Below are 23,720 nucleotides of genomic sequence, written 5' to 3'. Positions count from 1 at the left end.
CGTCGCGGCTCTGGTCGCCATCCCACTCTCCGCCGACGCGCGCGGGAAGGGGTTCCCCGGCGCGGCCGGTGACAGCGGTCCCCACCGGGCCGAGTGCCCCTGAGCGCTGTCCTGGCCCCGGACCCCCGCCGTTCCCGGGCCTCCCGCACCGCTGGGCGTGAGAAGGGAGCCCCCAGACGCCAGAAAACGCATCCAACCGTTGGAGGAGAGCAGCCCGCAGACCACCGGGACCTATTTTACTGCGTAACAGAGTCGCAGAGAAGGAGCCACGCCGTTTCATTTTAGTGGGACAGAGGCCGAGAGACCCTCGCCCCCTCGGCCGGCGGCCCCGCGCCGGGCAGGGACGCGCAGAGGTCACTGCGGACCGGCCGCTCCGCTCCGTGTGCCCGCAGCCCCGCCCCCGCCGCGCCCGCCCCCTCCCCGAGGCCTCCGGGATTTCCTCTGCGGCGTTAACCGCGCTGCGGGGAGACCGGGGTCGCTGCAAGGTCGGCGGCTCGGCCTCCAGTCCCACCGCCCCTCCTGGGGTCGCAAGAGTGTTGTGGGAGGGGCCCGGGTCTCCGCTGGCCTCCTGGTTGGTGGGCGGACACCCCTGGTGGCCGCTGCGTTAGCTTTCACCCTCCCCTCTCAGCTGAGGCATCAGGACTCCCTGGGCCTGGGGTGGAAGGGGCAGATCCTGGAAACCCCACCCCGAGGGAGCACTCCTCACGCCGCTCCCCCAGGACAGTCGGCCTGAACTCCAGAGGGCGTGTCTGTTTCCCCCCATCTGCTTGGAGCCCGGGCTCCCAGCGCCCACCCCTCGCTGACCTCTGCAGGCCCAACTGTGCGCATTGGTGGCCCGGCAGGGCCCCCCAGCGGGCAGGAGTGAGGAAGGGGAGGGGGTGGAGGAGGCCAGCACAGCTTTCTGGGAGTTGGCAGGGGCACCGCCACTCTGCAGCTACTCTGGCCAGCGAGGGCCCTGCTGGCCGTGGGGGAGGCTCACATCCCAGGACGCACGGGGCTGCAGCCTCCCCGGACGCAGGGGCCGTGGGAGCTGGCCGCGGCTCTGTCCATTCCTCCTGCCAGCCGGCTCTGGGCAAGGAGGTGCAAGGTGGGTGCAGTGGGGCTGCTCAGACGGGGGGGCCTGGGGACCGAACGCGAGGCTCACCCTGAGGCTGCAGGGAGCGCCTCTTGCTAGCCCGCACTGGCCGACCCCAGGAGTGTGAGAAGCACGTGTTCATTGCACCTCTACCGCCACCCTTCACGTGACGTGGGTCGAAGCCCCAGGCCTTTTGCAGGTCTGGGGACAGGTGCTCTGTGGAGGGAGTGGTCGCCTGTTTCCAGGTGTCTGGGGGTCTGAGGGTCCAGCCTGAGCCCTCAGGGTCTGCTCAGCCTGGCCCTTCAGTGTCCTCAGAACCTGGGTGTGGACGCCGGAGGGAGAGGTGTGGGTCCAGGAAAGAGAAGCCCCTTCTCCCCACTGGAGCCTCTGCCCTCCGCCCCTACCACCACGTGGACCTGGGGGATGACCCACAGCTGAGTCCAGAGCAGCCCCATGACCCATGAGCCCAGCTGCCCTTACAAGCCACGGAGACACCCCGCTGACCTTGGGGCATCCAGGCTGGGTGTGACTGGGTGTGCACATCACCAGGACAGGAGTGTAGGGGTCCGTGCTCGGCCCACAGTTTCCATGACCCCAATGACCCTGTGACCCAGGCCTGTGCCACGTCGGAGGACAGAGGACAGAGGCCCTCCGCTGGCCTCGCTGCGTGGCCCTCCATCCCTCTTTCTCTTTCTCCTCCCCTCCTTCTCTCTCCCTGTGGGGTCACCATTCACAGGTCACCTGTGGGGTCATCACCTATCTTTCTGTCTCTGTGTCTCTGTTTCTGTCGTTACCTCTCTTAGACCCACCACACACATAGCTGCCTCTTCAGTTCTCACATTTGTCCAGGCCCTGGGCTGGGGTTGGGGGACCCAGCAGGGTCTGAGACCCTCCTATGGAGAAATAGACAAGGTTGGTGACAGTCCCAGGTCAGGATGACTGGCACTCTGGGAGAGGGAGGCCGGGCGGCTCTGGGACCTGAGGAGGGCTGGAGGGCGGGGGACCCCTCTGGGCAGGAGATGAGGGGAACTGCCCACCAGCCAGGCCAGCCCCCACGGCAGGGAGGCAACTCAGCCCACGGCCTCCGCCTGGCCTCGGGGCCACACCCCAGGTGGGCGCTCACGGCCCCGTGAGCACCCAGAAGAGGACCTGGGTTTCGGTGACCAGTGCCCAAGCCTGCAGCTGGCCAGAGAGGCAGGAGCTGAGCGGGAGACGTCCATAATGGCAAGAAAGGCCAAGCCAAGGGCACCCGTCAGCGTCAGCGGGCTGAAGACCCAGGAGGGTGTCGGGGTGGAGGAGGTGGGTGGCGGGAGGCCAGGCTGGCCAGCAGGTGCAGGGGGCTAGAGAGGGGGAGGGCGGTCAGCTTTGGGGCGTGTGTGTTTGGCCATGGCCACGTCTGGGCTGTGGGACCCTGGCTGGCCGGCAGGACAGGGATGGAGCCCTGAGCTCAGTGCTCTGCGGGCTCTTCGGATGCAGAAATGGGCCCCTGACGGCCAGGAACCCCTGACCCAAAGCAGGGTTATGCCGAAGACCAGGAGCACATGGCGCTAGGTGTGAGACGCCACCACCACCACCTCGAGTCCCCTCTGCAGCCCCCACGGGGTCACTCCAGGTGTCAGGAAGGGTAGGCGGCCGCCTTGCTCCAGCAACTCCCCCCCCAACCCCCCCCCCCCACCCCGAGCGTCCTGGAAGCCCCTGCCTGGCTCGCTGCACTCCCTCCAGGGAGGCCTGGCGCCTGCTGGTCCCCTCTATCCCGGGACGGCCCAGGCTCACTTCAAGTCCTTCTTCAGTCCTGGCATGGCGTCTGGCAAGGGGGTCGCAGACCCCCCAGGAAGGGCTGGGATGGGCTCTCGGCACACATGGGCTCACCAGCAACTTCAAATACAAACTTAATAATTTAACACGATGAATAATTCAGTCCCCAGCACCAGCACCATCTGTGTTGCCATTTTCCTGCTGGATTTCATCATTACTTGCCAGGTAATATAACACGTGAAAAGCAGAAGCAAAGCAAGCTGGAAAATCATCACTGCTGCTCCTCAGAGCTGGGCCAGAACACCTCGGCTGTGTGTGGAGGAGGCCCTGCGTGCTCCCCAACTCCAAGGCCCCTTCCCTGGCCACGTGGGCTCCTGAGGGTGGAGCTGCAGGTGCTGGCCCGGCCTGGGGTGGCCTGCTTGTTCCTCGGACTCCCGCCCCGTCCTGGGTCAGGGCTGTGTGTCGAGATGCACTCTTCCTCATCCCCACAGAGGCTGCTCCTCGAGTTCCAGACAAGGGGGCCCCTTGGTTGCCACCCGGGAACCCTGAGGACGCCCCGCTTCCTGAGGAGGTGGCCCAGGGTCTGGGCTCAGCGCGCAGTGGTGGCTCCTGTCCCCTGCACTTGCCCCTGCTCTCCCCGGACCCCAGGCCCCTGATCCTTCCACCCCTCCCCACGGGGAGAGTGTTGGAAAGGGGGAGCTGTGACTTCCAGAGCTGCTCGGAGAAGGGGCGACCACGAGGGGCCGTGGCTCCCATGCCCCCCCCCACTCCTGGCTGCTGCCTGGGGCCATCACCCGCCCCTGTGCGCCAAGGTGAAACTAGCAGGGTTCACAGGCCTGAAAGTGGGATTCTGCTTCTCACCGCTCTGCTGGGACGGTGGCAGCCGTGGCGGTGCAGGGCTGCACAGACGCACCAGGGTGGCCTGAGCAAGCGGAGGGCCTCGGTCACCAACAGGAGGCACGGGGGACAATGCGGGAGAGGCCATGCTTCTGAAGGCCTCTGCCTGGTGGGAGCCCAGGCCACCGGACGCCCTTGCCCCAGCCCCGGGGTCGGCTCGCCCAAGCCTCACGTCGGGGTCTCCATAGGCGAAAGGAAAGGGGTGTCCAGCGGAACAAGCGTCCATACCCAGGCTCTGGGCCCCTGACTCTCTGTCCAGCGGTCACTCCCTCTAACGCGTCGTGTGACCCTCCTGGGGAGAGTTCCCTGAGCTGCAGACCGGGTGTCCCTGCTCTGTGAGTGCCCCCCACCCATCAGCTCTGCCATCACCCCCATCCTACTCCAGAGGCCTCCTCCACCCGCCATGGGCTGCCCGGACCAGCCTCGGGGACCTTTCACAGGACACTCCGTCAGAGGCCTGGCTCAGGGCCCGGACAGAGGGCGGTTGGCCTGTGCAGGTACAGGACCGAGGGAGGGTCTAGGGCCCCCAGGGTGGGCACAGGGCTCCTGCTCGGGCCGAGCGAGGTCTGGGCTGTACCATCAGGCAGCTTCAGGTGGACGCAGTGCTCAGAGCTTCCTGCACCCCGTGTCCCTCGAGGCCCCGGGTTGGCTGCACTCTGTGTGGGTTGGGCCTGGACTCCCTCAGTCAGTGACCCGGATCCAGCAAGGACTGAGTTGGCGGACAACAGAGCTGGCCCTTGCGGGGAGTGGGCTTCAGGCTCAAGAAACCCTTCCCAGAAAGGCAGGTCGTAGAGAGAAGCCACCACCCAGGAGCGCCACCCCCCTGGCCGCCCCCCTCCCTCCGGTGGCAGCCAGAGTGAGGCCAGGCCTGTGTGGGGCCCGCTGGAGGGTTTCACGCCCAGGAGGCACGGGGAGATGCCTGTCTACCCAGTTGGGGAAGGGTCTTCCTTTGGTCCCGGGTCGTGGCCCTCTCCTGGCTGTGCTTGTGTCTGGGGGGCCTGGCAGCCCTGGTCAAGCATCGAGGGGTTGCGGGGAGGGGCGGGCGGCTGAATCCAGGCCCCGTTCCCCTAGGCCGAGCGTAGGGTGAGGCCCCAGGCCTGCCCCAGGGGGCAGGGAGGCCGCAGCAGCCAGGCCCGTGCAGGCCAGGGGACTGTCCAGCTGAAGAGGGCAGCATCCGGTGACTTCACAGCGGCAGCCTGGGGCGTCAGAAGCACCCCATCAGGCTGTCTGTTCTCTTTCCTCAGAAAGCCTGCGGCTAGTTCCTCGGCGCACCCGGAGCGGTCAGCCTGCAGCCCGGGAGGGGAGAGGAATCCGGGGGCCGGGCCGGCTTCTCTGGGTCACGTCCACCACCTCGGAGGGGCCAACGAGCTGATGCAGGACGGCGACCCCTCGTCCACTGCAGAGTCCAAGCCCCTGTTGTCCCCGTCACCACCCGGTCCACCGCCGGCCAGGGGGCTGTCCTGGCGCCGCGGGGGCCGCTGAGGAAGGCAGGCGAGGCGGCGCCTCTCAAAGCTTTTGCTCTCAGACGCCACGGGGTAAGCGCCACGCAGAGAATCAGAGACTCAAAACAGCGGAGCCGGAGAGACATGGAGCCTGTGAGCGCGGGTGGCCAAGCCGGGCCTCGGGCTGAGTGACCCAGTGTCCCACGCTCCAGGCAGCAGCCCTGCAGGCGGGAAGGAGGTCTTGAGCCAGGTGGGGGAGGGCTCGATCGCACCTCCCAGGGCCAGGCTGCCCCCCACCTGGCCCCGTACCCGAGGGTTCAGGAGGGCCTGCGTCCCACGCTGCCCCTTGGGGATGAGAAACACCCGGAAGGTGTGATTTCCACACCTGTGCTACAGGTGCGGCTGGCACGGCCCAGACGGGTGGGACCTGTGTCCACCTTACGCGGGTGGGAGCCCTGGAGGCCCCGGGGGCATCCCCCCCCCCAGGAGAAGGAAGAGGCTGGGTGAAAGATTCCATCCCTGAAGGATGAGGTAGTGCCAGGCATCACATCGGAATTACAGCATCGCATGCAGAAAAGGAAAAATGATGGAAATGGAAGGCGTCTCAGACCACAGGGAGGAGTTCCCCGCCCCCCGCCCCCAGAGGAGCCCAGGCGGTTGCTGAATAAAGACAACTGTCAGCGGGGGGCCGGGCTGCGCCTTTCCAGGCTGGTGCTTCTCGGGCCACATAAGCAGGGGCACCGGGGCGGATCACACATTCGGGGGGGGGGGGTGGGCTGCTCCCCCAGACGCCGTGGAAAAGGCGAGGGGGGGGGTCTCCCTTGATCCGGGTTGTGCCGTAGACGGTCGGCGCCTTGTCTTGGCCAGTGGGATGGCCTGGCAGCCTTGGGGCCGGCCCTGGGCCTGGTGCCTGGCGGGCTGTCTGCCCAGGCCTGGCTAAGGGTCTGGAACCACCTCCTCCCCTCCCCCGGGCATCGGGGAGCCAGCCCTCCTACCCCTCCTTCCTGTCCCGGGGGCCTGGGTGTGGAAGATTCTCTGACACAGGCCCTGCCCGAACCCGAGGTGGCCAGTGGACACAATCCCAGTTCAGGGCCAGGTGTCCTCCGTGAGAAGCAGGACCCTCCACCAGTGGCCCTTTAGCTGCCCAGTGCCCCGCCCTGTGCCCGGGCTCTGCCCGCCACACCTACGTACCCTCCCCCTGATGAGACTCCTGGAGGCCCCCAGCCCAAGTCCCCCCACGCGCTCACCCACAAGCAACACACCTGCTGGCCTTCTCATGCCACCCAAGGGGCCCCTCCTGCCCCCGTAACGTCCCCTTCCTGTCCCCCTCTCTCCTACCCCTCTCCTGATGTCGCTTTCTCCTCCTGACACCCCCCGCCAGGTTGCCCACGGGGGACCCCCAGGGGTGTCCCCGGACTCTGCTGGTTGGAGCAGGTCTATAAATGGCCACAGCTGTGTCCCTGCCCTCAGGCCAGCTGCTCCCCAGTCTGGCAGACCCAGGCCCGCCCCTCCCTGGTAGCCGTGTTCTAAAGGCTCCTGGGAAAGTCAAGGCTGGCCCCCGGGAGCAGGGGGAGGTTCTGACCCCAAAATTGGCCCGTGGGGCCTGAGGGGGTCTTCCTGGTCCTGAAACGTCGCTCTCAGGGACGAGGGTGCGTCCTGGGGGCACGAGGGCAGGTGGGTGAAGGCAGGTGGGGGGAGGGGGCAGCACATCCACGGCAGCCACAGAGACACAGATGTTTCTCCAAACCGTGGATGTCACCCAGCTCAGGACAGCTCTGCGTGCATGAGCCTTGAAAACCTCCTGCCAAATGAAAGCAGCACCCTCCCCGGCCCCAAACCTCTCCTTACTCTAGGGGTCCCCGCGCCCCCGCCCTGCCCAGGGGCTGCTGTCCTGCCCTCACACCAGGCCAGGAAGGGCCCTGCCCAGCGCAAGCAGGCAGGGCGACGTCAGGCCCCAGGGTTCCCTTCATATGAGACACTGTGCCCAGGTCTCATCCATCGCCCAGCAGCTACTCCGGCTGGACAGGGGCCGCATCTGTTAACAGAGAAAACAGCAGATGCGTGTGTCTGTCTGTGTCCTCTCTGTGCCCTCCTGGCAGCCGAGGGCCCCCCACTCCCACAGCCCGTCACTCTGGCACAGAGACCGCCACACTGGGGAGAGATCCGTCACAGCACCGCAGCCCGGACAGCCACCATCACCAAGGCAGGCCCGGGCTGGACCACCGGGCACAGGGCGGGGCTTGGCCGGCTCCTGGTGGGGCCCAGAGCACCTGGGGGCTGGGTGGCTGCAGAGCAAGGCGCCCGGGGATCTGCCCAACCCCTCTGGGGGTCTGAGCCGGCTTCGTACTGGACAGAGGGTCTCTCTTGGGCCAGGATTCCCACCCCCGCACTCCAGCTTGACCCCCCCACCCTGGGCAGAGACGCATCTCCCAGGATCGTTCACAGGCCTGGTGACCCAGAGCTGACCCGAGCTGGCCCGAGTCCCCTACACTCACCCCACGGTGCTGGGACAGGGTGATTCCTGAGGGTCTCTGTGGGGACCTGCACCTGCCAGGCTGCCTGGGGCTCGGCCCTGCAGGGAGCGGGCTTGGCCCCAAACTGGGCAGGAAGGGAGGCCTGGGTGGAACTGCCGCAGAGCAGGGTCCCACATCACTCCAGTGCCCCGCATGGCCTGAGGGGATCTAACCCTGGGTCCCCCCAAGGCAGAGCCTGGACCAGGGCCCAGAGCAGCAATTTGTTTCTGAGGACTCAGAAAGAGTGACCAGGGCAGGCGAGAGAGCCCATGGAGGTTCGAGGCCGAGCTGGCCGCTCCCCGGGAGCCTTCCTGGGCCTGCTCAGTGGGCGCCGGGAAATACTCACTGAGCGGATGAGTCCTTCCCACAAAGGGGCCTTTGCCGGGAATCCGGCGGGGGCGGGAGTTCAGTCCGTCTCCGGCGCTGGAGCCAAGCGCACGGGCCTCCTGCGCTTCCCACACTGCCCGAGGACCCCCAGCCCACGAAGGGGCCCCTGCGGCAGGGAGACGCGGAAGCTTCCTCAGACCCGCGCCGCCCTGGGGGGAGGGGACCGGCCCCCGGAGCCGCGAGAACCACGAGAACCACACAGCAAGGACCGCTGTCAGAGTGCTTCCTGACCACAGGGACACGGCTTGATGGTGAGGATTCACGGAGACACGGAACTCGATACCCTGGCCGGGACTCCAGGGAGGGGCGCGCTCACTGCCTCTGGGAGCAGGAGGGGAGGGGCGGGGGGCCGAGGGAGGTGGGCCGGAGGGATGTACTGCTGGGACCAGGGTCATGTCCCCGGGTGACACCAGTCACCCAGGCTGTCCGGCACGTGCTGGGTGGGGTCCTCTACGGAACAGGGGGCGGCCGGACTAGGGGGTCCTGGGGTAACTGATGGGTGGGCAGCACCGGGAGGCGCATACTGTGCTGGGTCCCTGGTCTGAGCCCGTCTCCAGACCCGACCTCTGCTGAGGAGCAAGCCCCCCCAGGACCAGGCCCGCTTCGAGTGGGGACGGGGTCGGCAGTGGCCCAGTGCAGGGTCAGGGTTAGGGTAGGGTCATCCCCTGGGCCCCGAGGGGCTCGCTGGAGGGGACACACGTGGCCCTTGGCGCAGCCCTGCTCGGGGTCTGGGGCCTGTAGGGTGGAGCCACCGGGGCCATCACCTCACCAAGACGGTAAATCAGCGCCGGCAGCGACGGCGCAGGGAGCGCCACACCAGAGACCTGGGGCGGGCGGGCCCTGCAGGACCTGCGAGGGCTTCTGGCCAGTGCCCCAGGGCCACCTGGCCCTGAGCCTGAGCAACTCTGAGGTGCAATCTTGGGCCTATTTAGGTCGTTCATTGTTTTTTGTTTTTTAATAAATTTATTTTTGGCTGCATTCGATCTTTGATGCTGCACGCGGGCTTTCTCTAGTTGCGGCAAGCAGGGGCTACTCTTCGTTGCGGTGCGCGGGCTTCTCATTGCGGTGGCTCCTCTTGTTGCGGAGCACGGCCTCCAGGCGTGCGGGCTCAGTAGTTGCGGCACGCGGGCTCGGTAGTTGTGGCGCACGGGCCCAGATGCTCCACGGCACGTGGGATCCTCCCGGACCAGGGCTCAAACCCGTGTCCCCTGCATCGGCAGGCAGATTCTTAACGACTGCGCCACCAGGGAAGTCCCATTGTTACTTAAAAGAGTATTCTTTGAAAAGAGGCCTCAGGCTGGGAAGAGCCGGGTTTAACCCTCCTGCCCACCCGCAGCAGCAGCCCCAACCCAGGTGGGTGGGTCACCTCAGTGAGGGGACAGTGCAGAGGTCCAGGCGGCCCTCGGCCTCCTCTCCTGCTCTCTGCTCAGACCCCCGGCTGGGGCGGGGTTGGGGAGCAGCCCTAGGGGCAGAGGCCGTAGGGTCCTGGGGCCTCAGGACACAAAGCCAGAGCCCCTTCCTCCTCTGAACTGTCAGGAGGTGCGGGCCCACCCTCTGCCAGACCAACGAGGTCACTGGAGGTGGAAGGCGCGGCTCCGAGCTTCAAGTCAGAGTGTTCAGCTAACCGCTGCCCTGTCTCCCAGGTGAGGCCTTGATGTGAGGATGGGCGCCTAGGAGCCCGGCACAGGGAGGGTCCTGACCCAGGTGACCCAACTCGCAAGCCCACCTGAGGGGCAGGTGGCGCCCTCTTGAATCCCTCACTTGGCATCACATCTGACTCAATAACTCACATTTTGGCTAAAGAGACCGCACAGAGTTCTCAGAGACCAGCCCACAGTGCTGACTGGGCTGAGGGGCAGCTTTGGCAGGGCCTGGCCAAGTCTGCTGTCACCACGGGGATGAGGGTCGAGGGCCGTCCGCCCCGTCTCCAGGGCCCGGCCGGCAGTGCCAGGCAGCCAGGAGTAGGACGAGCCCTGCGGACGGTGGACAGACCCGCAGGAGGCTGGGAACGTCACTTCCGACCAAAACCTTGAGTCATGTAACTGCTGTCGTTTGTCCTGACGAGTTGTCCCCCGGAGCACGGGGCAGCTGGGGATTCTCTAACAGGCCGTGACTCAAGGCCATTGCTTTTGCTTTGAATTCCCGGAACGAGAGAATCCAAAGCCCCCCACACCCTCCCGCTGTGAGGAGGAGGGACCCGGGGGACCCAGGGGGAGGGCCAGCTTCTGTGCACCTGCACCAAGACCATGTGCCTCTGCCACGCTGCAGTGACCGCAGGGCATGCCCAGCACCCGACGAGGGCCAGCCCCCAGACCCAAGCCGCAGCTCGTCTCATCAGTCCCCACACCTCCCGGCCTTCCTGCCTTCCTGTCACGCCCGACCACCCAGCCTGGGCTGCTGGCCGAGGCCAGACCGGGGGCCCGCAGGGGCTCAGGCCAGCAGCGGTGAGGAGCACAGCTTGCCGGGCGGGGGTCCCTGCGATTCATCTTCACGGTCAGAGCCAAGGTCAACCAGGTGACAGCAAAAGTGCAGGGAGGTGGTGTGCAGCCCCGGAGACGAGGGTCGTCAGAAAATAGTTTAATTATGTACAAGTGGTCACCAGGCTGATTATGAGGGGAGACGTGAACATTCACGAACAGATTCTGGAGGACAGCTGAGCAGCGCGATCTACCCAGTGGACACGCCACGGATAAAACAAATCACAGACTGTGACACGTGTGGGAGGAGTGCAAATCGTCACCTTTCCTTCAGGACCAGAAGAGAAAAAGAAAGAACTCGGAGGCTTTGGAATGCTTTCTCTTCCTGCGAAGGGAGTGGCGCTGGCTCTGGATCCGCTGAGCATGGCGGGCGCGACGTGATGCCAGCTGCGGCCGCGCCAGCCCATGCCACCCCGGCCCCCGCGCAGCCCTCCAGGCCAGCCAGCAGCTTCCAGCTCCATGAGCCGCACGTGCAGCCACGACCCGTGGGCTCAGAAGAGCGGCCGGGAGCCCTGGCTCTCGAACTCGGCCCAGGCGTCGTTGAGCTCCATGAAGATCATCCGGGCGTACTGCTCGTAGGGCTGCCCCCGGGCCTGCGGGCAGGCAGGACGGCGGTGGTGAGGGCCCGGCCCGCTCCCAGGATCCCGCCCCAGCCCTGGCGCGGAGCCCGCAGCCCGTGCCCACCTTGTCCGGGTGGACCACCAGCACGGCGCGGCGGTAGTGCTTCTTCACCTGCGCCGGCGTCACCAGGTCGGCCATGCCCACGGGCGTCCAGCGGCGCTCGTCGTCCCACAGCGCCGTGTGCAGCGTCGACAGCAGAGCGCGGATGTTCCTCTCCTTGCCCTCCGTCCAGTCCAGGAGCTGAGGAGACGCCACGCTGCTGAGGGCGCGCCAGGCCCCGGCCTCTACCCACCGAGTGGCCGGCGGTCGCCCCACCGAGCAGGGATCTGACTGTGAGATGTGCGGCCCCGGCGTGGACCCCCGCCCCAGGTTCTGCACTGACCCCACCCAGGCATGGCCAATTCCATTCCCTAGGTCTGGCCAGACGGGACACAGACTAGACGGTGCATGGAACCCAGGGACCCTTTCCTCAGTGGGACATTCACAGATGACCCGCCGTCACAGCCTTGCCCTGTCCATCCTGGGGTCCTTGTCACCCACGGGGTCTCTGCAGCCCACGCCCCCCGACCGGGGTCACACCTGGCTGGTCTCCAGAGGAGCAAGGAGCTTAACAAGCGTGAAGCCACACGTCCCAGCTACGTGGGGACAGTGGATCTTTCACCCCAAAACTTTAAGAGCAAATAAGTGTAGACGGAAACCACTGTCCCTGCAAGCGTGTCGGACAGAGGTCCTCGTGTGTGAGAGTCGGGGCCGCGTCGGCTGTGTCCCTCTCCCCACGCTCCTGCCCAGGGTGCCCCCCACCCTGCCCCGGCCCGAGCGCCCTGCACCTTCAGCTTGAGCGGGTCTGAGTCCCGCGCCTGGTCCTGCCTCCTCATCTCGGCGATCGTCCTCGGCCCCTTCCTGTCGGCCCGGGAGGAGAAGCCCTGGTTGGACAACAGGTCTTCGAAATCGTTCTCCGACACCCTTGGCTTTGGACCTGGAGGAGAGCAGAGGCTTCAGGGGCCGCGCTAAGTGCCCGCCCGACCGCCTGCCTGCTGCCTCTGCCGCATGGCCAGCTCGAGCACCCTCGGGGACAGCAGGACAGCCGAGAAGATGGGAAACGTCCAAAAGAGCTGCCCGAGGCAGGAGCGCACGAGTGCGGGCGGGGTCACGGCAGGCATCGGGACCACCACCCCCGTGACAAGCGAGGCAGCCAGGCCTGGGCTGACCACCCAGCTGCCCGGCCAGCAGAGGCCGAGAAGGTTCCCGGACAGCGTGGCCTGGCCCACTGGGGGCAAGAGGGTCACCCACAGACATGCGTCTGAAATCATTAACTTCCATCCAAACGGGCTCCCGCTGGGTCTCCTTAAACACCCTTTCCCGGGACTGGGCTCTGAACTGCACGAGGCAAAACGGGATTTCACCGCAACCGCTTCACGGCCAGCTCGAGAAACCACACAGGCGGCGGGAGAGGAAGAACTCACCGAAGCCGGGGGCACGGACCCCCCTCTCCTCCCGGCTGCCGATCACACTGAAGCTGGAGGTGTAGTTTGGCCGTGGCTGTACACTGGCTCTGGGGGTTGGCTTGGCCTGGGGGGGCCATGGGGTGCCCTGGGCTGGGGGCCGACTCATCTGCCAGGAGCCGCTGGCCTTGGGAGGGGGGACTGTTTTGGGACCGAAGCCCCCAGGAGCAGGTGCAGCGGGCGAGCCTGGGGAGACAGTTCACGTGGGGAGTGTCACTGACGGTACGCTGCCCCAGCGGGTACTCAGCCCTCGCGGGCAGAGGACACACCCTCGCGAAATGAATGTTTCAGGTCAGCCGCCAGGACGGGCGGCCTCTAGGTAGCCCACAGCTGGCCCGTCTGCAGGGGCTGGGCCGGGCGGGCTCCCCTCCGCACTCGCTCAAATGCAGGGCTGAGTCCAGGAAGCTCAAAACCAGCACCCGGAGCCCACAGGGCCCCCGACCAGCGCCATGCAGGCGGCTGCTCCGTGAACGCAGGCACATGGCGTGTCACGTGTGCCTGGTTCTGGGCCACTTCACATGCGCACAGATCCACACAAGCATTGGGTCAAGATGCCCCCGTTCTCTGTCCTGTGACCTTCACCTCAAGAACATTCTAGACGTGGAATCACAGGGCAGGCGGCCTTTGCGATGGGCTCTTCTCACTCAGGACCCGCCCACCTGCCCGCTTGTCGCCAGCAGCCTGGCAGGCGGACACGCCACAGAAGGACGCCGGTGGGTTCCAGTCTGTGGCGATTACCCACAGGGCAGCCCTGAGCGCTGCCGCGGACACTCCCTGCTCCGCCCACGCGCGCCTCTGGGATAGACGGCGGTTGTGGGTTCAGTTCTGTGAGGACCGACGCCCGCCTCGAGTAGCCGTCCTGCACGCCCGCCAGCTCTGCGCCCGGCGCTGCACCCCATCGAGGCCCCCCGCGCCTCCAGGGCCGCCAGTGACACTAGACCTCTCCCCAGGCTGCCGTTCTCTTCACCGCTCACCCGTTTTCAAGTTGGATGTGTTTTGCTCTGTTTTTACTGTTCTTACATATCCTAGATAGTTGTCAGATACGTGGTTCAAAGATATTTTTCCCACCCTGTAGCTTTTCATTCTGTTGAGAGTCTTTAGCAGGGCAAAAGATTTCTTTTTGCTCAAGTCCAATTTATCCATTTTCTGCTGACGGATCATGGTCCAGGTGACACTAAAGGCTACGTCCCCACCATTTTCTCTTTTCTTCTAAAGGCTTTATAAATCTATGGCCAATTCTGAGTAATGGTCATCTACCTGCTGTTTAAGGTGTGAAGTTCAGGGTGAGGCCACTTTCTTGCTGCCCCAGCACCGTCATGAATGGTTTTGCACCTCTGGCAAAAGTCAGTTGGTCTTACTGGTGTGGGGCTACTTCCAGGTCGGTGATCTACGTGTCTGTCCTGCCCACAGCACGCAGGCACGGAGGAGGCCGGAGGCCTCGTGGGCTGAGTCTTAACCATCCCACTTCGCGTGACTCTCCAAATGAAGTCTACAATGAGCTCGTCTGTGTCTGCAGGAACCCTCACTGGCACTTCTGGTGAGGACTGTGCTGATCCCATTGACCGCTGCAAGAGAACCTTCCCGATGTGGGTCGCCGGGCTGTGAGCGCGTCTGTTTACTGAGGTCTTCCCTGACTTCTTTCCCCGTTTGGTTTTGTAGCTTCAGGAGTCCTGTACGTGCTTTGTAAGAGTAATATGTTATATATTTCTTTTTTTCTTCTTTTGCAGGGATTGTAAACGGTGCTGTTCTAAATTTTGGGTTCCTTGTGCGTGTTGCTAGTGAACAGAAATACCCTTGGCGTCTGTTTGTTGATCCTGTGTCCTGAGACCCTCCTGAACTCACTCTGGGACCTGAAATGCTTTCATAGAACCCCTGAGATTTCCCACACAGACAGCACGTCGTCTGCACATGACAACACTGCCTGTGTCCCTTCTGTCCCTTTCTTGCCTGCCTGCAGCACCTGGGCCGACCCGGGGGAGTGTGTGGTCTTCTGAAATCCAGCGCAAGCCTGGCGGCAGGACTCTGCAGATGCTCCCTATCAAGTCCACGGGCTTCACGTTACTGGTTTGTTGAGTGTTTATCACAAGTAGGTGTTGAACTCCGGGGAATGCCTCTTCTGCACCATCGATGTGATCACGTGACTTCCCTTCCTAGGCCAGTTAACATTGTGTATACGTATATATATATATGTATATATATATAATTTTTTAAAAAATTATTTATTTATTTTGACTGCGTCGGGTCTTAGTTGCAGCACACGGAATCTTCTCTAGTTGTGGTGCTTGGGCTCCAGAGCATGTGGGCTCTCTAGTTGTGGCGTGTGGGCTTTCTAGTTGTGGCGCGTGGGCTCCAGAGCACGTGCGGGCTCAGCAGTTGTGGTGAGCGGGCTTAGTTGCCCCGCGGCACGTGGGATCTTAGTTGCCCGACCAGGGATTAAACCCACGTCCCCTGCATTGGATGGCAGATTCTTAACCACTGGGCCACCAGGGAAGTCCCAACATGTTGCATTCTGTTCATAGGTTTGGAGATGTTGAACCAGCCTTGCTTCCTGGAATAAACCCTACTTGGTTGTGGTGTGTGTGATTGGTTTTTTTTTTAATGATTTTTTTTTTGATGTGAACCATTTTTGAAGTCTCCATTGAATATGTTACAATATTGCTTCTTTGGACACGAGGCCTGTGGGATCTTAGCTCCCCGATCAGGGATCGAACCCTCACCCCCTGCATTGGAAGGCAAAGTCTTAACCACTGGACTGCCAGGGGAGTCCCCTGTGTGATTCTTTTTATACACTGATGAGCTTTTTGTGCTGACGACTGGCTTTGATTTTTGTGTCTGTGTTCATGAGGGATGCCGCCCTGTGGTCTGTAGTTTCCTTTTGTATCGTCTCCATCTGGTTTTGGTATCAGAGTAACACCAGATTCATAAAATCAACTGGAAAATATTTCCTCCTCTTCCTATTTCTTGGAAAAGACTGTGTGGAATTGGTATGAATTCTTTAAACATTTGGTACAATTCTCCAGTGAACCCAGATGGGACTGGAGATTTCCTTTATGGGAGGTTTCTAACTATGAATTCATTTTCTCTATGATTACAGACCCACTCAAACGCTCTACCTCACACGGGGCACATCTGAAGAACTTGTCCACCTCACCTCAGTCCCAGGACTGGTGCTGAAGCCTTAAGTCCATTTCCCTTCAGAGCCTTTGGGGTCTGTGGACATCTTGGGTTAACCTCTCTTTTTTAATCCATCTTAGCAGAGATTTGTCAACTTTACTGATCTTCTCAGAGAACTAACTTTTTGATCAACCCATTTTCTCTAGTTCTCATTTTCTATTTCATTGATTTGGGCTCTTTATCATTTCCTTCCATTTGCTTTGAGCTTATTTTGCTTTTCTTTTCAAACCTCTTCAGGTGATAACTCACAATACTGACGAGACGTTTCCTCTTTTCCAAACTACACGCTTAATGCTATGTGTTTCCCTCTTGGCACTGCTTTAGCTGCATAACCCAAGTTTAGATATGTCGTGTCTTCATTTTCATTCTCTTTGACACGCTGTTTTATTTTCCTTGAGACTTCCTAAATAACCCGTGTTATTTAAAACTGTGTCATTCAGGACTTCCCTGGTGGCGCAGTGGTTAAGAATCTGCCTGCCAATGCAGGGGACACGGGTTCAAGCCCTGGTCCAGGAAGATCCCACATGCCACGGAGCAACTAAGCCCATGTGCCACAACTACTGAGCCTGTGCTCTAGAGCCCACGAGCCACAACTACTGAGCCTGCGTGCCACAACTACTGAAGCCTGTGTGCCTAGAGCCTGTGCTCCACAACAAGAGAAGCCACCACAATAAGAAGTCCGCTCGCTGCAACCAGAGAAAAGCCCATGTGCAGCCATGAAGACCTAATGCAGCCAAAAATAAGTTAAAAAAAAAAAAAGTGTGTCAATTTCCAAGAGTTTGAAGATTTTTCAGTTATCTCGCTGTTACCAATTTCTAGTTTGATTCCATTTGATCACGGAATGATACGGTCTGTATGATTTCAGTTCTTTTAAGTTTGTTGACGACAGTTTATGGCCCAATACATGGCCTTTCTTGGTGGTTGCTTGGGTGCAGGAGGATGTGTGTCCTGCTGCTGTCGGGCACAGTGTCCTGTAAATATCCCACAGCTTTGCTGACTTTCTGTCTGGTGGCTCTATCTTTGTTGACAGAAGGGATGCTGAGGTCTCCAACTAGGATGTGAGTTTGTTTCTCCTTTCGGCTCCATCAGCTTCATGCAGGACTCTGTTTTCTGAGGGGGTGTGACGGAGGTCTGGGGTCACAGTGCAGAGCTGAGGGCTGGGCTCCATCCTGAGAACGGGCGCCCCGGATCCCGAGAAGTCCTTTTCACCACAGGCAGCCCCCGAGAGGCTCCGAGTGACCCCACACTGTGCTCAGACAGCCCAAGGTAGAGGCAGAAAGCCCAGGACAAACCCAAACTTCCAGGAATGCTCTCAGGGAGATACCGAAACCTGAAATGCCAGGAAGCGTCTGGGGAGATGTTATTTTCACCTAAAATTCCACATGCCTCCCGACTGCCAAGGGACGAGAGGCACTCCTGGCCTCCAAACAATTAACGTCCCTAAAAGTTTTCTCAGAAAAGTTACTGGCAGTGAATTCTGCTCCCTGGGGAGCGGGGCAGGCACTCTCCACGCTCCTGTGCTGAGACTGCTCCCAGATGGCCCCCCAAACACCGCTATGCCCACGGAGGGCTAGACCCCAGCACCAGTTTTGGCAATTCCTGGTGTTATCTTGGTAACAAGCTCCTGGGATGAAGCAGATTGGGCCTTTCCTGGTGTCGCTGTGCCCTGGGCCTTGGTGGACAGGGTGAGGCCCCACCTCGGGTAGGCGGACACAACACCCCAGAGAGAGGCCTGGTGCTTTCCACGTGCCCGACACGGCCCTCAGGTTACCTTGGAGGCCGGAACTGAGGTCGCCGAGGTCCGCAAATGGGTCCTGGCTCTGAGACTTGGTCTGGCTGGCTGGGGGGCCAGGAGGGGCCGGCTGGCCTCCAGGAGAGACGAAGGGGCCTGGAGGAGGGCAGGGGCATTAGACCCAGCACACTGGAGTAGATGTGGCCTCTGCCCTCCCATCTCACGCTCCTGAAGGCCTTGCTCAGCGTGGTCACTGCACCTGGGACGTGGCCACACTCGCAGCCCGAGCTGCCCACACGGCTCCGTGTGGGAGGTCACCTGACAGCTCGTATAAACTGTCCTGGGTTTGTCCTACCACCTCCCGGAATCCACCTAAAGTGTGAGTGCACTTTACGACATCCATTCATTCTAAGTACGAGGTACTGAAACGTCTAAGTAAATCACTGTCCTGCTCCTAATTCCCGTGTCATTCAAGAGTCAACTGTAAGGTCATTACAAACGATGGCAACTCATATATAAAGAGCTCTTACGAGTTAATACAAAAAAGGTGAATTTCCCGTGCAAAAAAATGATTAGAAAATGTGAAACAGTTCTCAAAAGAAATATAACCAAAAACATACAAAATAATAAACAACCTCACGCATAATGAAGAAAAGCAAATTGAAAGAACTGACAGCCTATCAAACTGGCAGAGTAGTATGTTTACAGTTACAGCCCATAAATTAACAAACAGGACTTAAGAGAGAAGCATGTCACAGGCGTCACAAACACCACTGCCTTTGAAAGCAAACCACTACCAGAAACTTCCCCACGGGACAGAATCCCGACGTATGGAAAGAAGGACAGACATGACAAAAGTGAGACGCCAGAAGCACTCTTGTCCCCACAGACAGGGGACAGACCAGGATAGACTGCAGCCTCTCAAGGGCCCTGCAGGGCACAAGGAAGCGCTAAGGAACATTCTGGGTGAAAAGTTCAGAACAAGCCGAATGAGCGCCCACAGGAGCCGCGCGAAGGGACTCGGGACAGTGGCAGGAGGCCCGGACAGAGTGCCCCTGGGGCGCTGCTCCTGCCTCCTCCTCTTCTGGGGGCCGGGGTCACAGTTACGCCACGTGCTGTACCTTCTGCAGCTGGTGCAGGGGCCGGGGCCTCAGCCCAGGCGTCCCATCCTCCCAGCAGGTCCGGGTGGCTGGTAGAGGCTGTCATCTTGCTGGGCTCCGCTGGCAGGTCAGCTGGGAAGACAGCAGCGCTATCAGCTGTGTCCCCGGTGGGGGCGGGCACATGGCCTTCACATGGCCTCCTGGGGGCCCTAGGGGACAGGCTGGCCGCAAGCCCCATCTGCGGCAGCCTCGGGGGTGCCCTCCGTACCGCCCTCCACGTGTGGGCAGGAGGCACACCTGACGGCCGCCTGTGCGGGAGGCGGGGGGCCGAGGTGCTGGGCAGCAGCCCCTGCGGCGCTCCTGGCCTAGCGAGGACCCAGGCAGGGCTGTGCTCACGCACCTCTGGGGCCTCCAACCGGCCTCCCTCCGCACGGGCGGAGGACACATCACACGGTCACCGCACTGACCAAGTGGATGCAGGGGGTCAGCAAGAGGAGAAGCCCACAGGGCGATGCTGAGACTAGCGCCCGCAGTCCCTCATCTGAAAGGGTCGTCAGAGAGGTCTCCTCCCGCCATGGCTGGCCACACGCCGGTGCCCCAGAGCCTGCCTTCCCACCTCCCCTGAAACCCAGCAGGGCATACAGAGTGGACACTGGCTGCGTCCCCTTTCTGGGGGAGGGAGGATCGCACTGCCCATCTCCCCCGGCCCTGTGGTCCCATCCCCAGTGTGGAGACCGCACTTACCCAGATGCAGGAAGTCGGTGCCGCGGGCCAGGGGTGGAGCGCTGTGGGTGGCAGGGAAGGATGCAGGCAGGGTGGCTGGAGAGTCCGAATTAAGAAATTCGCCAAAGAGGTCGGGCTGGGAGTGGGGCTGGGTGTCCGGGTCAGATGGCAGGAGAGGGTCAAACGGGTCCGCTGTGGCAGGACACCAGGAAGCAGGCGGACGTGAGTGCAGGCACCACAGCGCACGCCCTCAGCCCAGAGGATCGGCTCCGGGACGGCCCTCCCACGACCCCATGGCCCCGAGAGGGAGGGGCAAGGCGCTGACCCCCGCCTGTCTCAGGAGGTCCTCTGGGGGCTTGTGGTCTCCCTGAGCGGCAGACTGCCGTGACCTCTGGGCCCACTCCTGCCGGCGGCACCTACCGGCCGGGACCGTGGTCCGTGCGCTCGGGGCAGAGGCTGGGCTGGTGAAGAGCAGGGCCGCGTCCCCACCGAGCAGACCGCCTGCGGCACCCTCTGGAGCAGCCGCCGGGGCCCCCAGGAGGCGGCTGAGCAGGTCCGCGTTGCTGGGGGGGCCCCCGCGGGCCTGCGTGGGGGGCGCCGGCCCTGCCTCGGAGTGCAGCCCCAGGAGGTCCACACCGTCCTCCTGTGGCAGGTCCGGGCCCGGCGTGTCCTCGTCGGCCACGTCCCCGCTCTCAGCCGAGAGCGTCGGGGCTTCCTCGTCAGACGGCTCGCTCACACGTCCGTCCTCGGCCGCGGCAGACGGACCCTCCTCGGCAAGGTGACCCTCTGGGTCTGTCGTGCAGTCCCCGTCCTCTGAAAAGAAAACAAGGGTGGGGCGGCTGCGGCTCAGTGCGAGGGATCGGCACGCGGAGGCCCGGGGGCAGTGCCAGGCCCGCCTACCCACCCCGCCAGTCCAGCGTGTGCAGAAAGCGGTCGGCGTTCTCGTTGCCGTGCGGGGAGTCCAACTCCGGGGGCTCGGCGTCCGCAGGCCCGGCCTCGGCGTCATACTGCGCAGAGGAGCCCGGCTGCCTGGGGAGCTCTGGTTTTCCTGCAGGAGGGGGATGTCAGGCCACCCGGCCCAGGGCAGCAGCCGGTGTGGGGCTCCGGGGCCCAGGCCCAGAGCCAGGAAGGGCTCACCACCGCCAGAAACCCACACGACAACCAACCATCAGTGAATGGATCCCAGCGTCGCCCAGACGCTGCCCCGGGACACGTGGGCACACGCGTACACCGGAAAGCATACATGCACGCACACACGTGCACACACACTATTCAGGGACACTTAGCTGTCCTCACATAAGAAAACAGAAAAAAATGCAAACCAAGAACATGAAGAAAATTGTTATGTGGCAAAGGAAGTCCCAAGTCCCACCCACCAGCGTGCTTCTGATGCTACTTTCAGTGAATGCTATGAAATAAGCCGACACAACCCTGCTGAATCGGGGCGGTGGGGGGAGGAGGGGGTTGGCCAGGAACAAACTCTGCTGTGAGGCGGCCCCGCCACCTGGTCCCAATCGAAGCCTCGACTTCTTCCAGGTTATGTTCAAAGTTGACACATGTCCAGAAAATGCACCCCCCCGAAACAGCGAGTGACTCAAACCTGACCCTCCCGGGGGTCCCAGCCCCGCCCCATGACGACCCCGGCAGGACCACGTGGCTTGGGATCCAAAAACAGACACTGGGCCACCTGCAGGCATGCCCAGAAAACAAGGGTCTCACCAAATTTAGACAGAATGTCTTGCTGCTCCTCCCGGCTGGAAAACAGGATCTTGGGGTTCAGCCCCCGCATGCTCGCACTCTCCCAGGGTGGGGCCTCGTGGCCGGGCCTATCTCTGGGTTCCACCTCCACCTCCAGGTTCACTTGAAATAAATCGGGATATTTCTCCTGAATGTCACAAGCGTCCAGGTCATACCTGCATTTGGGAGGCGAGATGCAGGTTAGGCACGACCATGGGCACTTCGGGTATCACCCCAATGTTCACTGGGAAACGAGTGCGGGGCAGGGCCGCGTGCTCCACAGGCAACCCGGCCCCTGCACTTCATGCTCGGGACGTTCAAGCCGCCACTGAGCAAATGGTCAGAGGGACCTGCAGGGGTCTGTGCGCAGTGGGGCCCATCCACACCCGCAGAGCAGGACCCCCGCTCCTCTGTCAGGGGAGCGCTCAGCCTTCACTCCTCAGGTTCTGGAGTTCAAATCAGGTCCTCAGAGCTTAAATGCACGTTCCCATAAAAACGATGCCAGCCATGCTGGCAAAACCCCCCAACTATTAGCAGATGCCCACAAACCAGTGCCTCTGGAATCTGGCTGCAGGGGTGGAGAGGCACCAACCTGTTCCCACTGGGTGGGACGGGGAGAGAGGCCACCTGGGGCGGCGGCCGGGGGGCCCGGGCCCGGGCGGGACACTGGTGACAGGGCAGCCCCCCGGCGGTGACTGCGGCTGCCATGTCACTGACCTGCCCTCGTCCTGCGGCCCCGCACCTTTCGAGGGAACCCTGCGATCACCTCGATCACCTCTGCTGACGGCATCGATAAACCCTAGTTCCTCAGCTAGACAACAGGCTCCCAGCCGCTCTTATGTTATGCTAACGTCTGTTTGCACTACTTACTGCTTTGTGCCTCTAAGAAGAGTAAAGCAACAAAAAGAAAAACACAAAAAAGAACGCTGGGGCCCTGAAGGCCTGAGGAGTCGAGGGAGGGGCCCTGCCGTCCTCCGCAATGTCCAAGAAGGGCCTCCAGGCAGAGGAGGGGCCGCAGGAGTGGTCAGGGGTGGTGGTGAGGCCACGGCAAATTTTGGTTCTTACTTCCCTGGATTCAACAAAATGGGACGAGCGAGCACGCGCGACCCCAAATCCTTCCCACTCCTCACGGACACGGCCGCCTCTGCGCAAGGAGGGGAATGAGGGGTCTCTGCAGGGGCGAGGCCGGGCCCATGTGGGCGCAGGGACAGTGGCCGCACTGCCGTGTGGCCCTCTCAGGCTCCCGGCCCAGAGGCCGCCACGGGCTTCCTTCCGGAGCAGGCCAGGTGCCCACTAGACGACGACGACACAGGCGACGGCTCAGCCGGGCGGGAACAGCTGGCACGGGGGCCGCAGGTGGAAAGCTGCTGGCAAAGGGGATCCGGTGGCCAGCGAGGGCCCGGGGAGGGGCCCATCCACGAGGAGCGGAGGCCCAGAAGCAAAGCAGGGAGAAGGCGTGCGGCCTCTACAAGCTCAGCTCCAGGGCAGCAGGGCCTCAGGGGCCACTCCGGGCATCATGCTGGTGGCCACCCACCCCCACCTCCCTGCCTGGCCCAGCCCCAGAGACAGCCCCCCCCAGGCTGGGGTCTGCCCACCCGCCCAGCAGGCCAGTGAGGAAACAATGAGGTCTGTGAGCAGAGGCGCAGCCCCGCTGCCCCCAAGGGCCCGGGGTCTCAGAGGGCAGAGGGCCAGGCCCCGCTCGGCAGGCCCTGAGGGGGAGCCTGCCACGCTTGGCCGGGAAACAAATGCATCGGCTTTCGTCCTGACTGTCACCCTGCCCACTCACACCCGCTCGGCACCCCCTCCGCACTCCCAGGAGGCACCCGAGGAGTTCCACAATTCTTCTGCCAAGTGTCCTCTTTCAACCACCCGCGGGGCACCCCTTGCCTTTCTCCTGTTAAACCAACGAGTCCACTTCTGGAGGCACGACACGCACAGCGAAGCACAAGCCTACGCACGCGCCCCAGGAAAGGTTATCCTCGTGTCAGCAGCCCGTTCAGAATAAAACACTGCCTCTTTCCAGACCCCAAGAAGGGCCACGCCCCCAGAGGCGGCCACTCCTCGGGCCTCCGGGTGGGGCCCCACGGGAGGCCCGAGCGGACGTAACAGGGTCACGGACATGACATCACAGCTCACTCTCCATCCGACTGCCGACGCCACGGGGGCCTCTTCTCAGTCTGGAGCCATCAAGCCTAAGGCCCTGGGTACGTGGCTAATGACGCCACGTGCACGTGGGAAGCGCTGAGGCAGGAGATCTTCAAAGTTCTCATCACAGGAAAACATCTAACTCCGCGTGGCTCCCACGGGGGCTTCCCCCCGTTTCCCTGCCCTCGCGGCTCTAACCTGCTTCCCTGGTGATGAGGGATGTGCAGAATGGCTCAGGTGCTTGCTGGCCGTGTGGATCAGCCAGTCAAGTCTCCTGCCTGCTTTTAATGGGTGTCTTTCTCTTTTCGTTCTGTGCTTCTCTATGTGTCCACATCTGACACACACGCTGCAAACATCTCGTCTGCCTGAAAACGTCTTTGATTGGCTTTCGCTTCTGAAGGATGACTTCACAGGGGACAGAATTTCAAGTTGGCAACGTT

The 23,720-nt window shown here is 62.4% G+C and overlaps 2 protein-coding genes across 6 annotated transcripts in view; both read right to left on the bottom strand.

Moving 5' to 3' along the window:
• CPLX1 (complexin 1) overlaps positions 1-312 on the bottom strand; it is a 38,776-nt gene extending 38,464 nt beyond the window's left edge. Inside the window, exon 1 of the mRNA XM_057547054.1 lies at positions 150-312. The gene's annotated coding sequence lies outside the window, so the exon portion shown is untranslated. The remainder of the gene's footprint in view (positions 1-149) is intronic.
• A 10,591-nt stretch (positions 313-10,903) lies between these two features.
• The window catches only part of GAK (cyclin G associated kinase), a 53,153-nt gene continuing 40,336 nt past the window's right edge, over positions 10,904-23,720 (bottom strand). For 3 of the 5 annotated variants that reach the window (XM_057546886.1, XM_057546885.1, XM_057546889.1), the window contains 10 exons: positions 21,118-21,311; positions 20,303-20,446; positions 19,819-20,211; positions 19,420-19,590; positions 18,697-18,807; positions 17,615-17,731; positions 12,631-12,855; positions 11,995-12,143; positions 11,231-11,407; positions 10,904-11,139 (listed from right to left, as the gene is read on the bottom strand). In XM_057546886.1, coding sequence (XP_057402869.1) covers positions 11,038-11,139; positions 11,231-11,407; positions 11,995-12,143; positions 12,631-12,855; positions 17,615-17,731; positions 18,697-18,807; positions 19,420-19,590; positions 19,819-20,211; positions 20,303-20,446; positions 21,118-21,311 — 1,783 coding nt within the window. In that variant the 3' untranslated portion in view covers positions 10,904-11,037. The remainder of the gene's footprint in view (positions 11,140-11,230; positions 11,408-11,994; positions 12,144-12,630; positions 12,856-17,614; positions 17,732-18,696; positions 18,808-19,419; positions 19,591-19,818; positions 20,212-20,302; positions 20,447-21,117; positions 21,312-23,720) is intronic. The other 2 variants (XM_057546888.1, XM_057546887.1) reach the window with 2 other exon arrangements.

The sequence above is a fragment of the Balaenoptera acutorostrata genome, chromosome 5 (assembly GCF_949987535.1).
Source record: "Balaenoptera acutorostrata chromosome 5, mBalAcu1.1, whole genome shotgun sequence".
Lineage (NCBI taxonomy): Eukaryota > Metazoa > Chordata > Mammalia > Artiodactyla > Balaenopteridae > Balaenoptera > Balaenoptera acutorostrata.
This window is presented reverse-complemented; position numbering and strand designations above follow the sequence as displayed.